At 39.6% G+C, this 17623-nt stretch overlaps 1 protein-coding gene across 2 annotated transcripts; it reads left to right on the top strand.

Moving 5' to 3' along the window:
• Positions 1 to 13527: 13527 nt before the first annotated feature.
• LOC111888302 (general negative regulator of transcription subunit 4) lies at positions 13528 to 17517 on the top strand. Of its 2 annotated transcripts, none has more exons than XM_023884460.3 (12): positions 13528 to 13678; positions 14057 to 14156; positions 14383 to 14510; positions 14591 to 14741; positions 14831 to 14940; positions 15051 to 15134; positions 15234 to 15282; positions 15358 to 15449; positions 15532 to 15652; positions 15742 to 16579; positions 16687 to 16803; positions 16875 to 17517. In XM_023884460.3, the coding sequence occupies exons 2-12, from the start codon at positions 14064 to 14066 to the stop codon at positions 17414 to 17416; spliced, it is 2325 nt and encodes a 774-aa protein (XP_023740228.1). In that variant the 5' UTR covers positions 13528 to 13678; positions 14057 to 14063; the 3' UTR covers positions 17417 to 17517. The 2 variants fall into 2 exon arrangements, with proteins under 2 accessions (XP_023740228.1, XP_042755478.1); XM_042899544.1 differs by having other exon boundaries at positions 13588 to 13669.
• Positions 17518 to 17623: the final 106 nt, after the last annotated feature.

The raw sequence follows: 17623 nt of genomic DNA, 5'->3' as shown, positions 1-17623 counted from the left end.
GGCAAACTACAGACCACATTTGCAGTGCGTCAGTTCAGAGGGGGCGCTGTTCGCTGGTGGAAGACCCTGGGGAAGACCCTAAGCCCCAATGAGCCACTGCAGCTGACTTGGGCATAATTTTTGGTACACTTCAAGCGCAAGTACTACTCAGTCCAAAATATGCTTGAGCTGGAGAAACAGTTCCTGACATTGAAAAAGGGAAACATGTCTATTGGTGAATACACCAATGCCTTCACTGACAAAATGGAGTTTGCCTTGCGCATCGTTCCAGACAAGCTGATGAAAGTTGACAAGTATGCAAAGGGAATTCCATGGGAGTACGATGTGTCAGTCCGCCAGGAACCTACTATGGAGGCAGCTATCTGGGCTGCCAAGTCTGTTGAGGAAATGATCAATGGGAGAGTCGCCAACAAGGTTGAGGTTGGTGAAAAGAGGAAGTTTCAGGGGTCATCAAAATCTAACAAAAAGAACAAGTCTGGCTCAAAGAAATATGGATGAGGAGGAAATGAAGCAAATTGGTGCGAGAAGTGTAAGAAGAAGCACTCGGGGAAATGTAGCGAGGAGGTGACTTGCTACAAATGTGGAAAGACAGGGCATTACGCCAAAGAGTGCACATCCAACAAGAAGGTGTGTTATGGATGTAATGAGGAATGACATTTCGCTAAGGATTGCCCGAAGAAGAAGGAGGTAGCAAGGCCCAATGTCCCACCAAATCCAAAAGCCAGAGCTTTCCAAATGACCTTGGAAGCCGCAAAGGAAGCAGCGGATGTCGCTTCAGGTACCTTTCTTGTAAATGGGTTGCTTGCCAATATACTATTTGATTCCGAAGCCAACTACTCCTTTATATCACATAAATATGGTGAAAGACTAGCATTGCCTATAGAAAAACTTGATGATGCCCTAGTTGTAGAAGTTGTCAGTGGAAAATTCATACCTGTTAGCAATTGCATTAGGAATATCGTCATCGACTTGAACAGAAACGAATTCCACGAGAAGTTGTTACCTATTGAGCTAAACGGTTTTGATATCGTACTGGGAATGGATTGGATTAGCACCAATGATGCCGATATACTGTGCAAGAAGAAGATAGTAAGAGTGAACCCGCTTGGGAAAGAGACATTTATGGTCTACGGAGACAAACGTAGAGTGAATTCTGGAATCATTTCCCTAATGAAAGCCAGAAAATATTTTTCCAAAGGATGCACATCATACTTGGCATTTGTGATCGATGCTAAGAAAGAGAAGAAGGAGGTGCAAAATATACCAGTGGTATGTGACTATCCAGAAGTCTTTCTCGAAGATCTTCTTGGATTGCCCCCTGATAGACAAGTGGAGTTTCGAATAGACTTGTTACCAGGAACAACACCAGTAGAAAAAGCACCATACCGATTAGCACCGACGGAGATAAAGGAGCTTAACACGCAACTTCAAGAGTTATTGGACAACAGTTTCATTCGACCTAGTTCATCACCCTGGGGAGCTCTGGTGTTATTCGTGAAAAAGAAAGACGGAAGCATGAGAATGTGTATAGACTACCGAGAGCTGAACAAGGCAACGATGAAGAACAAGTATCCATTGCCAAGGATTGATGACCTATTCAATCAGCTGCAAGGTTCGAGCTATTTCTCAAAGATCGATCTTAGGTCAGGATATCATCAGCTGAAGGTAATAGAGTAGGATATTGAGAAAACTGCGTTCAGAACGAGATATGGACACTACGAGCTCTTGGTTATGTCGTTTGGATTGACCAATGCTCCGACAACATTCATGGATTTGATGAACAGGGTTTGTAAACCATTCCTCGATAAAACCGTAATAGTATTCATAGATGACATTCTGGTTTACTCTAAAAACGATCAGGAGCATGGCAAGCCTCTTCAAGAGGTGCTAGAAGTTTTGATGAGGGAGAAGTTGTACGAAAAGTTCTCCAAATGTGATTTTTGGATTCGAGAAATCCAATTCTTGGGTCATGTGGTTAACCAAGAAGGGATCATGGTTGACCCAACGAACATTGAATCTGTGACGAGGTGGGAGCGACCGAAGAGTCCTACGGAGATCCGAAGCTTTCTAGGATTAGATGGATATTACTGAAGGTTTATCCAAGGGTTTTCTTCGATAGCTGCTCCATTGACAGCTTTGACCCATAAAGGAGCCACTTATACTTGGAGTGGGAAACACGAAGAAGCATTCAAGAAGCTAAAGAAGAAATTATGTGAAGCACCGATTCTTTCTCTGCCCAATGGGGTTGAAGACTTCGCAGTTTATAGCGATGCATATGGAATTGGGTTAGGTTGTGTTCTGACCCAAAGAGATAAAGTGATAGCATATGCATCGAGGAAATTGAAAGAACACGAAAAGAACTACCCCACTTATGATCTGGAGTTGGCGGCAATAGTATTTGCACTAAATATATGGAGGCATTATCTTTATGGCATAAAATGCAAGCTTTTCACTGATCACAAGAGTCTTTAGTATCTCTTTGATCAAAAAGAGTTGAATATGAGGCAACGACGCTGGCTAGAGTTGCTTAAGGATTACGATTGTAAGATACTTTACCACCCTGGTAAAGCAAATGTCGTAGCTGATGCTTTGAGCCAAAAACTGAGCCTTGAAAGAAAAATACCAAGAGCGTTGAGAATAGAAGTTGTCTCGACTATTGTGGTAAGTATCAAGAAAGCTCAAGAAGAAGCTTCAGAGAAGAATTACCGAAAAGAAGAACGTTTGGGAAAAATGTTAGTGTTCGACACGAACAGTCAAGGATTAAATGTATTCCAAGATAGGATTTTGGTACCTAAAATGGGAGGAATGAGAGATCTTCTGATGGAAGAAGCTCACAAGACCATGTACTCGATTCATCCCGAAAGCACGCAAATGTATAGGGATCTAAAACCCTATTACTGGTGGCCGACGATGAAGCTCGATGTTGTGAAGTATGTGGTAGAGTGTGTAACATGTGCGAGAGTTAAGGCACAACATCAGAAACCATATGGGAGTTTATAACCTTTACTTGTTCCCATGGGTAAATGGGAAGACATTACCATGGATTTTGTCACTAAACTGCCCAGAACGAAGGAGGGTCACAACATGATTTGGGTAGTCGTTGATTGGTTCACTAAGAGTGCACACTTCATAGCAGCCAATGAAAGATGGTCAATGGATAAGCTCGCAAATGCTTATGTGAAGGAGGTGGTAAGACTTCACGGTGTTCCTTTAATGATTGTATCAGATTGTGATAGTCGTTTCACGTCAAGGTTTTGGAAGAGTCTACAGGAGGAATTGGGTATGAAATTGTGTTTAAGTACAGCTTATCATCCGCAAACCGATGGTCAGAGCGAAAGAACGAATCAAACATTGGAGGATATGCTAAGAGCGTGTACCCTAGAATTCAAAGGTAACTGGGATGAACACTTACCTCTGGTAGAGTTTTCCTACAACAATAGTTACCATTCGACTATTAAGATTACACCTTGTCAAGCCTTGTACGGACATAAGTGTCGTACGACGTCTTGTTGGCTTGAAGTTGGATAAAAGCAGTTTATGGGCCCCGAGATAGTCAATCAGACTAATGAGAAGTTAAAGGTGATTAGGGAAAGGATGTTAGTAGCTCAGGATCGTCAGAAGAGCTATGTTGATAAGAAGAGGCGACCGGTGACATTCGAAGTTGGGGATTTAGTTTTGCTCAAAGTCTCACCATGGAAGGGACTTATAAGATTTGGGAAACAAGGAAAGTTGAGTCCAAGATTTATTGGACCGTTCAAAGTTCATCAGAAGATTGGGAACCAAGCTTACAAGCTCGAATTACCCAAAGAACTAGATGGTATTGATAACACATTCCATGTGTGTTATTTGAGGAAATTCACGGGAGAAGTTCCCGACATAATTCCAATCTCAGAGTTAAGAATGGATGAGAATAAGAGGCTGATTGAAGAGCCTGAAACAATTGTTGACTATAAGATTAAGAAGTTACGACGCAAGATGGTCGACTTGGTGCTAGTCTGATGGAAACATTCGAATGGGCCGAATCTCACTTGGGAAACAGAAAGTGACATGATGAGTCACTACCCACATCTGTTTGTTGATGCATGATTTCGGGACGGAATCATCCTAAGGGGGAGAGAAATGTAACGCCCGCGTTTATGGGCTAAGCATTATTAGATGATGTCATAGTCTAAGTCAACTATTGTAACTCTTTTTGAAGTAATAAAAGATGAAATATTTGAGTATTATGTGAATTATGTGAATTTATATGCTTATTATTTATTTATAAATTTATAATAAATAAAGGATAAAAATAAGCGTCAAAATTAAAGTGTGAGATAAGCCCGATATCTTTACATAAAGTTGTAGTGGTCAAAACAAGGATTCTGGGGATATAAAAAACGCCCAAATCTGACTTCGTACGAGTAAGTTATGATTTTTCGAAGTTTCGACTTAGCGGTGTATAGCCCGAAGTTCGAATATTAGATCGAGCGGTTTTTAGCCGGCACAACCTAAACGAGAATCGAATATCTCGTTAATAGTAGTGTAACGATAAAAAAGACAGACGAAAACGGACGTCGGGTGAAGAAGTTATGAGATTTTAACGGACCAATCCTGTCCCAGCCTGTTAATAATATAACTTTTAAAATAAAGTCAAAATTAGTTGATGGAGTCTAAAGGAAAGTTGTAGAGTACGTTCCCACATACGCGTGGATATAAAGAACGTCGAAAACAGAGCTTGTATGCGAAAGTTGTGATTTTTAGAAGTTAAGTGTGCAATTTTGCGAAGTTGAAAACCCTATATGCTCACCAGGCACCCCAGTCTGACCCAATCAGTTTCTTGTATTACAGGTCGTGACAAAAGCATAGTTGGATGATTTGTCGAGAGGTTACGGAATTGAGGCCAGATAGTGTTTTGTGGCCTAAGATGTTTATTTCTTTTTAATTTATGCTTATGGTCTGTATCGATGATTGACATCCCGATTTTTTGTAATGCAATGAAAATTCATTTCTCTAAGAAATGCTTTGATAAAATTTATATCATATTTTGTTTTGGGAACAGATTCCGCAATACTTTTCTTAAGAAGTTACTTTGATTTTTATTAAAAAACATAAACGAAATAAGTTTTTTCTGACCGTAAATATGGGGATGTCCCAACACCGGCTCGATTGTACATACCAGAGAAAGAGTTATGTTTTAAGGATCCTGAATTATTAAACAAACAATTACGGAGATGCGTTTTGTAAATTAAATAAATGAGATTTTGTGAAATGCGTTATGAGAATTATATGAATTTAAAATGAAAAAATTGTTTGGAAATTTACGGTGTTACAAGTTGGTATCAGAGCATTGGTTTGAGGGATTTGGATGAACCTTCGGGTAAATCTGGACTTAAACTGAGGATTTGAGGAAAATTTTCAAAAGAAACGATTTTCTAAAATGAGTAAGAGTTTCTAAGAGAAAAACGAGAAGGAGAAGTGTGTACAATCAGTTAGAGCCCGAACAGTGATTTCCCAAAATACCCTTACTTTTGTGTTAAGATATATTTATGAGATATTTTATGAGATATCATGCATGCTAGAGATAGGCTAGGTATTTCATAATTTAGGACTAGAGTGGCCTGATTTGTGATGCCTTAGCATAGGAATTGCTGTTATTTGTGATTTGTTTTTGAGTATGTGCGGAGTGAGAGTATCCAGCATGAATCCTTTTTAGAGAGGGATTGGGGTAGCGGAGTAATCTAATAGAGATATCTTGATGAGCATTTGAGGAGTCTACTGAGAGAGTAGTCAGATGCCCGCGTGGGGTAAAGTTGCTTGAGTGCGGTGATATCCTTTGAGTATGAGGAGAGCAAGTGGGTAACAACCTAGAGTGGTTTTACATGTTGGTAGAGGTTATTCGATGCCCGAATGTTGCTTGGTTCGTGCTTTGTGGAACTCTTGATGATGGGAGTCAGCTACCAAGTGAATATGACGATATTCAGGTGGTAGATGGCTGGCATCATAAGGAGTTCTTCAGCAGCTGATGGCGGAGAAGTGTGAGAACCTAGGGAGAGCTTAGGGGAGGGTGACCTTAGCCAGATGAGTATGCTGATAGAGGAGAGTATCTCGTTGGAGAGCGAACACGTGTGATGGAATTGGTGATTGATAAGGTTTAACAACTACTTAGAAAATTAGGGACGATCCATGTGGAAGGTATGGGTAGATGTGGCAGGTAGTATGGGCTCGTACTACTGAAAGTAGAGGACCCATACTCGAAACAGGGAGAATTCCAAAGGTTCTAAGTAGTAGTTTGAGAAGAGAGATAACATGGTTCGAGTGTCATGATTCATAGTAGATTGATAGGTGACCACTTGGTTCGAGTACCATGATTCGTGGCGATTAGTGTTTCTGGTTCGCCAGTTATTCCGTGGTGATTGATCAGGATGAGATCAGTTATGATAGAGTGTGGGGCTAGAGGGCCATGTCAAGAGAGTTTCAATGGAGCATACTTGGAGAAGGAATCAAGTAACTTTCTGAGAGATTTATTGGTGAGATGCCAGTGGGAGTCGCAAGACACAGAGATGAGTAGAAATGAGACTCTATGGAGAATTATGGACTGAGTTGAGCAATCGGTCGATAGTTGAGATGTCACTTTCTGTGACAAGATTTGCGTTGTTCCCGTTTCCTGGGAGAAGCAAAACGAGATGTTGAGCTTCCAGTTTCAGAGATGGAGGTAAACCCCGTGGGGTAGCATAGGGTTGCAACCTTTTCACCATAGTATTTGGGCAATATGTTTGCTGCGAGGTATTCCTTATACCATGAGAGAATGATTAGTGGAGACTGAGAGGAGGACAAAAGATGCCTCAGTCGAGTCAGGCATGCTTTTAGCAGCGGTTTCAAGTGATCAAGAAGAGTATACTAGGGCGGTGACCCTCGTTGTTATGCTATGTATCGGCTGTGGGAGTGAGGTCTCGTGCTTTCATGATGATTCTGATGGGTTTTGAGCATTCTAACACTTCCTAAATGTACATGCAACCCTAATAAACCTTGGATCTATGTTTGTATAAGATACATGCAAATAATTATTTTTCCAATGTTCATATCCTAACTAGCATGGCATGGGGAACTTGAATCAAATAAAGCTAGTAGAAATACTTACCTTGTAGTTGTAGTTGATTCCTTGGAGTTTTAGAGCCTAGCACCAATAGTGTGGATGCCTCAAATGGAAATCACAAATCACCACAAACTTGGAACTTTGAGAGAATAGTCACTACTATCTTGAAATCGGCCCTCACCTCAACAAGTGTCAACTAGTGTGATTTCAAGAACCAAAGCCTTCTTTATATAGTGTGGTGGATTAGGGTTACATCCATGTAAACCCTAATACCCATGTCTCTTCATTTCCATGAGATCCATGGGCTAAATCTCCATGGAGTATCCATGGACTTTTCCATGCAAGCCTAACCCATTCCAAATAAGCCTTAGCCCACACTATAAAAATATAGAAGCCCATATTTAATTAGTAATATCTTTGATTTGTTAATTAATCCTAGATAATTATAGATCAATACTAATTAAATAATATGATCTTATATTAATATATTAGAACTTATAATATATTAATAAATCATAACTTGTACTATTCTCAACAGATTATCCATAAATTGTTCGGGTGAAGTGCAACCCAAATGGACCATGCCGGGTCGGGTCAAGTACATACCAAATATAGTTATGGACTTAGACACTATATCCAACAGTCTCCCACTTGGATAAGTCTAATAACTATAGTTGCAAGTATGACTTCAGGAACCGATCAGCAATCGTGGCTCTTTAAACTCTGTTGAACTAGAACGCGCCATTTTAGATAATTGATCATATAATCCTCTGTTCTAGATATCAGCCGGACAAATACATGGAACATGGTCTTACTTATTGCCCGACATTTGTTTCCCGATTTCCGATTTGTTTGACATAGAACTTAACTGAACACATCAATTTAGTTCTGACCGGGCCCAATACATAGGTCAAAACAAAATCATCGATGGGCCCAGATATCAGCTTCTAATCCAAGAAGGAACATATAAACTTCGACTCATATGTTTGTTCTACCACTCATTGAATTATAAACAAAGGCACGTTTTATAACATCGAGTTACCAATGCGTTTTCGTACAATCAATGCATAACCAACTCGTAAGTAACAAATCATATCTCTAGGTTTGAAGACTTATATGATATTACCGTCTCACGATCACTCGAGATAAAATTCCATGAAGTGATTCCAGTGAGCGTGGGTTGAGTCCAATGCTCAGAACTTATGAGCACTCATGATTGTTGTAGCCATGTCCAACACCTTAGACCTCTGCAACCAATCATGACAGTCTTGATTCATACCTACTTCCGACATATGACCGAGTGTGGAGGTTTGAATAATATGATATACCAAACATAATTATTCTGGAAGTCAAAACATGTAAAAGAAATATAGTAAACGATCGACAAGAGATAGCAACACTCTACTCATAAATAAAACACCTTTTATTCATCATCTAATGTCAATTACACTTTACAAATTTCATAACTTATCTAACTACTAAAACTTATATCATCCTTCAGCCCTATGCTTCGAGCATGCTGGAGATGCTTAACCCTACTCAGTCCCTTTGTGAGGGGATCTGCTGGGTTCTCATCCGATGATACCCTCTTTGCCACGAGGATTCCTTCTTCTATTCGATGTCTGATGAAGTGATATTTTTCTGTCAATGTGCTTGGATCTCCCATGATCTCTTGGTTCCTTGGCTAAGGCAACCGCACTTTTGTTGTCACATAAAATCTCCATTGGCTCTTTTATAGCTGGTACAACTCCAAGGTCTCCGATGAAGTTCTTTAGCCATATAGCCTCCTTTGCTGCCTCGCTTGCTGCTATATACTCTGATTCACAAGTGGAATCAGCCACCGTCTCCTGCTTGGAACTCTTCCAAGTGATTGCTCCTCCGTTTAAGGTAAAGACCCAGCCCGAATGAGAGCGGAAATTATCCCTATCAGTTTGGAAGCTAGCATCACTATACCCTACAACTCTCAAGTCATCACTCCCACCGAGGGTAAGGACCCAGTCCTTAGTCCTCCGCAGGTACTTGAGGATATTCTTTACCGCAGTCCAGTGTGCCTTGCCAGGGTTCCCCTGATACCTGCTAACCATGCTCAAAGCAAAGGCTACATCAGGTCGAGTACACGCCATAGCATACATGATCGATCCTACAGCTAAAGCATAAGGTAGTCGACTCATTTCTGCTATCTCAGCCTCAATACTAGGGCTTTATGTCTTACTCAATCTGGCATTACTATGAATGGGTACCTGGTGGTGTGTCAGCTTGAGGCTTCGAGATGACTAGAGGTAGTCACGTCGAGAGGATTATGAGATTTTTGCCTGAGTTACGAGATATTTGGAGTTGTTTGGCTTCCATCGGGAAGATCATTGATGTAACTACGGGTACATTCCAAAAGTTAAGTGTGATGCACCCGAAAGCTATCAATGGAGAAGACTGTGAGTATGCCAATTGATGATGGGTCGAACCCTGAGTGGGGGAGGACTGAGTATTTTATTAAGAGGATCATAGATTTGTTTAGATATTGTTAGAGAGCTGGCTATGGAGATCTGCGGTGCGGTCATAGGAAATCTGGGTTATTGGTGGATGAAGCGAGGTGCAAGGTGGGATGATGTACGTGTACGTGCTTAAGAAAGGATGAGTGAATCCACGCCAGGTGGCCGTTGGTCATAGAATTTATTGTGGCCAGGGATTTTCGGGTTTGCAAATGTTGAGTTCGACGCGGTTGGGTCGCTGAGTTCAGGGGCAATTGCTGAGAATTGTGGGCATCGGTATGGATTGTGATCTATACTCCAGGAGGGGCAGCAATTGAGTTGTCAACTAATTTCAGAGTCGGTATGAGTAGTTCGTATGGGTGGTGATAAGTAGATAATGGAGCTTCAGATTTTTGTCAACGTGTTTTCAGTTGTTGGCGATTTCTCCGTGTTTTAATTTGTGATATTGGGGTATTTCGAGATTTGAGTTGCGTGAGTGGAAGCTCAGTGGTTGAGGCAAGACATCGTGAGATATAGTGATGGTGTACCGAGGTACCCATGTATGATGTCCTAATTTTTTTCCATGTTGAGACTCGAGTTGCGGGATGGCGAGTGGAGTACCGGGTGACTTTTGTTCCAGTGGGGACCCCTCGGTTAATTGTCGTCAGGGTCGGACTCTCTAAGGGTATAACTGTGCGAAGAAAAATGCCTTACCTAAGAGAACTTACATCAGGAAGTGGTGGTGCATAAACTGAGTGGGTGTGTGCACTTATCTATGTTGGGTTGCGGAGCATGAGTTAGTGAACTCAGTGTGGTGTTGACTTGATGATGAGATTATGAGGTGATACGAGAGTGGGTGGGTCCGAGTGGGGGATAATCACTTGGGATTATCGGGGAAAAACCATGGAGTGAGCCCATGGCAAGTCAGTAAGTAAGAGGGTGTTGTAAGACTACAGGGAGCCGTAGCATTCATGAGTCAGTGAGAGAAAGGGTATCGTGTGACTGCGGAGAGCCACAACATACGTGAGTCAGAGAGAGGGTATCGTGATACTGCATGGAGCCATGGTATTCACTAGTCAGAGAGGGAGTGTATCGTGTGACTGTGGGGAGCCGTAACATATGTGAATTTGAGAAAGAGTATTGTATGACTACGGTGAGTCGTAACATCAGTGAGTCAGCGAAAGAGTGTCGTGATACTGGGGGGGGGGGGTGTTGTAGTATTCGCTAGTCAGAGTATGGCGCATAAGAGTTCTTAGGCTTGGGTATCCTTATCGTTTGAGTCTTCGGGAGCCTGGTTGCCGAACCAGGGGTGAGACGGGGGTCTCCGTGTCAGTTGGGAATTGATATATCCTAGGTGAGTGGGGATTATCGTAATCGGAAGGAATTGGGGATAACGTGTGTGCTTAAATTCGCAAATCTTGGGTAATGAGTTGAGTACCAGATTGGAATTGAGTGATTCCAAGTCTGCTGTTGAATCAGACTCTTGAGCTTGAGTCTGGATTCGTTCGTGTGTTGAGTAGGCGAGATGAGGTTTCAGTTATGTAGATGGGTTTTATTTTGAGGGATATTGATCTTCACTTGATTTCTTAGACCGGAGTGGGTCAGATTCAGGGGTATAAGAATACTCACGAGACGCATGGAACCAGTGGGTGGTAGATGAAAAAGGTTAGAAGCGAGACGATTTCATATGAGTTGTAGCATTTGCTTGGGATAAAGCGAACTTCGTGACTTGTGTATCGCGATAAGCCGAGATAGTTATTGTGAAAAGGAAGTTGGTGAGATGTTTTGGTTTGCTATGAGTAACCTTTGGAGGTTCATATTTTGGGTCGGGAGCTGACTTGGTGCTCAATATTGAAAGGAAATTTGAGAGGAAGCTGGGGATTATGTCTATGGGTGTCAGAGGATACTTCCAAGTGAGTATAGTGTTCTTAGAGTCTGTTAATCAACGAGAGATTAACATGGTATTTTGCAAGGATGGTCTGGCAGGGAGACAGACCACTAAAATTTTCTTACAATAACAACCACCATTCGAGTATTGGTATGCCTCCCTTTGAGCTTTTATATGGGAGGAGGTGTCATACCCCCATATGTTGGGGAAAGGTAGGACAACGAGTGATGGGTAGCACTGAGATAATGCTTAAGACGACGGAGCAGATTCAACAGGTCAGACAGAGGTTACTGATAACCTAGAGTCGCCAGAAGAGTTATGCGGATAGGCGATGATCCGAGCTCGAGTTCCAGGTTGGAGACTTTGTACTCCTAAAGGTATCTCCTTGGAAAGGAGTGATCCGGTTCAGGAAGAGAGGCAAGTTGGGGCCCAATACATTGATCCTTTCAGGGTGATCGCTAGAGTGGGCAAGGTAGCATATCGTTTAGAGCTACCGAGGAGTTGAGTCAGATCCATGATACATTTCATGTATCCCGGTTGAGGAAGTGTATAGCCGGTGAGACGGCGGTAGTGCTATTGGAGGATATTCAGGTAGACACGAGCCTGAATTACATCGTGAGGCCGATCGCGATACTAGATAAGAAGATCAAGGTTCTGAGGAACAAGGAGGTGCCTCTGGTTCAGGTCCAATGGCAACATCAGAGAGGGTCCGAGCGGACTTGGGAGCCGGAGTCGGAGATGCAAGAGCAACATCCAAAGTTATTTACGGTATGAGACTTCGAGGGTGAAGTTTGATTCTAGTGGGGGAGAATTGTAACATCCTGAAAGTTAGGTATATATTTTTAATCCTTCTTCTTTTCCGAGTTGTCAAAATTAGCCCAAAATAGAAAATGGTGACAAGTGGTCTTCGTCGGAGGAAGAGGACGTCTAGATGTGAAAAACGATAGCAGCAGTCGATAGCAGTGAGCATCCCAACAATTTCGATTTAGGAATCTTCGGTGGAGGCATGACAAAAGAATAGGGCAACTATGTAATTGAATATTTTGTTCCTGGTCCATCAATAGAAAAAGAGAGACCGAATCTGATGAAAACCTTGGACCGAGTCCACATTTAGGACTGAGTCCTTGACATTCAAATCCTTATCAAACATGCCAATTGACATTTTTTGGACCCAATCCCACTTTGGACCCAGTTAGAACCTATATCAAACGACCTCTTAGATGAAATACAGGATCTTGGTAAAAGTTAGTGAATGGGTTATTTGGTGTTCATACCCTCTTAATTGATTGAACTACAAAACTATTTAATGTAATGTGTTGTGATAACGTTGTAAACCGCAAACTGTTTTTGTCCCTTCTAGCTCCTTGCTAGTTTGTGCTTTTTTGATTTATTTGTCGGTTCTAAAAAACTCAATTATATTTATAAAATTCTTTAATTTATGGGATAAAACAATATATATACATGCATTAACATCTATTCGTTTTCAATTATCAATATGTGTAAGTCTTTTAAGACTAAAAGAAACCCCATTAAATACGTCTTTCAACATTTAATTGTTAACTAGTTATTTGTCTACTTTCGTCAAACACATTTTATACTTTACTAAATAGTTATGTCTTGAAACATGCTTAAAGCAAATCACATTGTTACAAACACTTGCAACAATTTCTATCATACATTGTAGAATATAGTTTGCATGTAAAACAACTTAACAATAGTTGGTATTTAATATGTAAAATTGTATCCGGTACCTATTTTTATTTATTTATTTATTTATTTATTTGTTAAAAACATGTCGACATAATTAATATTTTAAACAAATTTTGTCTGTCAAATATTATTCGAAAAAACTTTAACATATACGATATCAGTTTAACCAATATGATCAAATATGGGCCCTCAGCTCCATGTAACAAAAAAATAGTTTCTGTTATATTAATCTAAAACTAAAGTACTATATACGATAAATATCTTTATTAAAAATAATACAGATATATTTTGATAATTGTTATTTTTATTAATATTAATACGGATGACAATACATAAAGAAAGATATTGATAGGAGTTGATATGGTAGAAGATAAAATATAAATTTAAATAAAATTAATTTAAAAGCCCATCCTCATAAAAGCTCGTCTCAATCCTGTGGTTTTCAATTCTTTGTGCCGTACTCTTGAGTTGGTTCTTCGCGTCTCTCTCGCGTTTCCCGTACACACTCCATTTGCTAGATCATTCATCCAAGTAATCACTGTAAGCTTTTTGATTTCTCTCCTTCAACTCCTTCAATTGCCACAAACAAATCGTTTGCATTTTGATTCGGTGCATTTTGACCACATTTATGTGTGTTTATATGTATGTATGTATTACTAAATACGTGTATTTATGTCTAATGCCGTGTTTTTCACAACTTAGATTTATAATTTAAGTCGGTGTTAGTTTCGTGAAATGCAATGCAATCTCGTGGATTTGATCTGAAACGAGAAGGTTTATTGCATCCTACTATCGCGAAATTTAGGGTTTTGTTACTAAATGTATGTTAATGTGGTCATATAGAAGGATAAAACTTGTTGATTTTGTTTTGATTCGTATATCCTTGCTGAAAATCTGTTGACCTTGATTTGTTTCCAGAGGAATCATGAGCAACGAAGAAGAGAAGAGGTGTCCTTTGTGTGCAGAAGAGATGGACTGGACTGATCAACAGTTGAAGCCCTGCAAATGTGGTTATGAGGTTTGGTACTTACTCCATGGACATAAAGATGTTACGTTTGGTGTAATTACTTGTGTGATTGTTTTGCCAACATTTTTCAAAACAACTCATGCCATTGTTCAAACAGTCAATATGGAAAATCTGGATTGAATGATAGATATTAGGTTTATATAATAGTGGTACCAATTTACTAAATTATGTTCATAATCAGTTAGATATTGATGTTGTATTTATACTACCATTGTAGGTGTGTGTTTGGTGTTGGCATCACATAATGGACATGGCAGAGAAGGATGCAACAGAGGGACGTTGTCCTGCGTGTCGCACACCTTATGATAAGGATAGAATTGTAGGGTTGGAAGCAAATTTTCAGAGGTTCGAATACTTTTTGCAATATCTCTTATCTTTTATTTCTACATTTTACAATATGATTGATTCATAAGCCTGTCTTGCAGGGTATCTGCCAATAGTTCTAGTCGAAAACAAAAGCAACCAAAGGCAAAGCAAAAACCAAATGAACCAAGGAAGGATCTCAGCAATGTTCGAGTGATTCAGCGAAAAATGGCATATATTATTGGGCTTCCCCTTAGTATAGCAGATGAAGATGTGTGCACCTATGACCTATCAACTTATTTTTCATAGCAAGTTTATGTAGCATTGTTGTTATTAAGCAACCTTGTTTTTGTTATGTGTAGTTATTGCAGCGAAAAGATTATTTTGGGCAATATGGGAAAGTTACCAAGGTTTCACTTTCTCGGACGGCTGGTGGGACAGTTCAGCAGTTTGTCAATGATACTTGTAGTGTGTATGTTCTACATCATCATCATCATCATCATCATAAAATTAAAATGGAATTACTCTTTGATATGTTGTTTAGTGTTTGATTATGATTTTCATTTTTTTTTATATTCACAGATATATTACTTACTCAAAAGAGGAGGAAGCAGTGAGGTGTATTCAATCTGTACATGGATATGTGCTGGATGGTAGGTTTTTAAGGTAAGTAACAAAACTTTTTTTATCCCTTTCCTCATATTTGTAGACCATTTTCTTGTGAAACTTTGTATCTTAATTATCATCTAAATTAAACTTTTGCAGAGCATCATTTGGAACAGCAAAGTACTGTCATGCATGGTTAAGGAATATGGTATAATACATGAAATGCTCAAATATGGGGTCCAATTATGCTGTAAATTCTGCTAATTCTTTTTTTGTTTTTCAGCCCTGCAACAATCCTGCATGTTTATATTTGCATAACATTGGTGCTGAAGAAGATAGTTTTGGCAAAGATGAAATAGCTGCAGTTCATACTAGGTATTACAGACTATAGCCTTCATTTTCACTTTTGACTCATTATAATAGCTATTATAATACAACAATTATTTATTTATTTCAGGAATAGAGTTCAGGAAATTGTTGGTGCTGCCCAATATTTGCATAAACGGTCAGGAAGTACATTGCCATCACCAGTAGATCAACACTTGAACAACCACAGTTCTTCACCAGATGGCCTGAAAGTAAGATATATTTATTTTGTACCATCACCAGTTTTTTTTTTTTAATTAGTTTGGATTTCTGAATATTTGCTTGTTATGTCATTGTTCAGGTTGTAGATTATGCTACAGCAGCTTCTTGTAATGATCAGAGTCAGTTGCCTAGATCATCAAAACACATGACAACTTTTGTAGATATTGTTGGAAGGTCATGTAATTCGGGTTCTGATAAAGATGTGACAGAAGGGCGGATGGTGAATTTATGTTCTGAGATGTCTTCTATATGCATGAATAAGGCTGAAAGTTCAGATCTAGTGTCATTAAAATCATCATATCCTGTTGATGGAGTGACCAATAGCAAATCAGTAGAAGTTAAGGACAGTAACATTATTACAAAAGAAGAATCTGATTCTGATGATCAGGGGTGGGAAGATTGTATAGCTTCAAGTCAGAAGGGTTATTTGGATCCTTGTGAGGCGATTAAGAAGCGATATGATTGGTGGAATATGGAGTCTTGTAGTGTAAATAATAAGTATGCAGGAGATGAAGGTGTTAGACAGTCAGGAGCATGTACAAATTCTGTGTTGAGTGAGAAAGAGGGTTTGGGTAAATCAGATTCAGATAGGATATATAGAAGCTCTAAAGCTTTTTCCAATGAGGAGATAGTGGAGCATTTGAGACGTCTTGGTGATGATGATAGTTTTGTGAATGATGATGATGATGAAAATTCTGCTGCTGTGGAAAGCAGCATAATATCAAATATTTTGTCCATGGATTTTGATGGGTCTGATGATTCGGTCTTGCCTGGAATGGGATTGTTTGAAAGGAAAGATGGGTGGCAGTATCAATCAAGATTTTCATTTGCTAATCAAGACTTGGACAAATTATCTCTTCTTCAGAACCAGAACCAGAACCAGAACCAGGACAATATCTATAAACCACAATATCAGGGTATGTGTTTATTTGGTGTAGCTATGTGGTTTGGTGTTCATTTATTTATTTAGATTTCTTCTTTTCTAAAATTTATATATGTGTATGGGTATTTGATTATGAAAAAGCATCAAGGGGGGTTCAGAACTTGAACTTGACACCACCAGGATTCTCCAAACCACCTCCTGGCTTTTCCTCATCCATGACCATCAGAAGTGAGCATCAGGCTGTTTCTGCCACTCCTGGTACGTGATTTTAGTTTTCTCTTTAAAGAATATATAAGAAGAGTAAATATAATATAATATAATTGTTTCAGGAAGTTATGTGACGAATTCTTTTTCAAACAATCATCATTATCGTACACCATCAATAGGGAATATCAGCAACAGTAGCGATGATCTTATCGATCCTGCCATAATGGTTGTTGGAAGAGGCAAATCATCATCTTTTGACATGAGGTCCAACTCCAACTCCAACTCCAATTCATTCGATGAAGAGTCAAAACTCTGGCTCTTGATGCAACAACAACAACAATCTGCAACTTCTGCAGCAGCATACCATCATCATCATCATCATCATCATCATCATAATCATGATCCTCAATATTCTCAAACCTCCTTGATGCCCCACCAGTTTTCTTCTTCTTATCAAGATGATTATTATGGCGAACTGAATTCCAGGGTAGTGGATCAACAGCACCAACACCAGAGGTACTTACAACAACATAAGTTTGGAAACGGTGGGGGGCATGGGCATGAGGTTCAACAACTTAACAGTAGAAGTGACCTGGGGTTGGTAGGATTGGATAAATTGTTGCCTGGGTATGGTGATGTATACACTCGGGTGTTTGGAATGTAAATTACTATCTCCCTCTCTCCCTTCACCTTTTTAAAATCTTTCTTTCTGGGTTCCGTTTGTGTAGTAGTTAAAGAGAGAAATAGATCAACTTTTCGTTTCAAGTATATTATTATTATTATATGTGTTTAATTTTTGACCCAAAATATGATATGATATGTGATATGCATAAACAACAATGTAAGTATATGCTAGTTACTAGTTGAAGTC

This window comes from Lactuca sativa, chromosome 2 (assembly GCF_002870075.4).
Source record: "Lactuca sativa cultivar Salinas chromosome 2, Lsat_Salinas_v11, whole genome shotgun sequence".
Lineage (NCBI taxonomy): Eukaryota > Viridiplantae > Streptophyta > Magnoliopsida > Asterales > Asteraceae > Lactuca > Lactuca sativa.
Note: the sequence above shows the minus strand (reverse complement) of the source record. Positions and strands in the feature narration are given on the sequence as shown.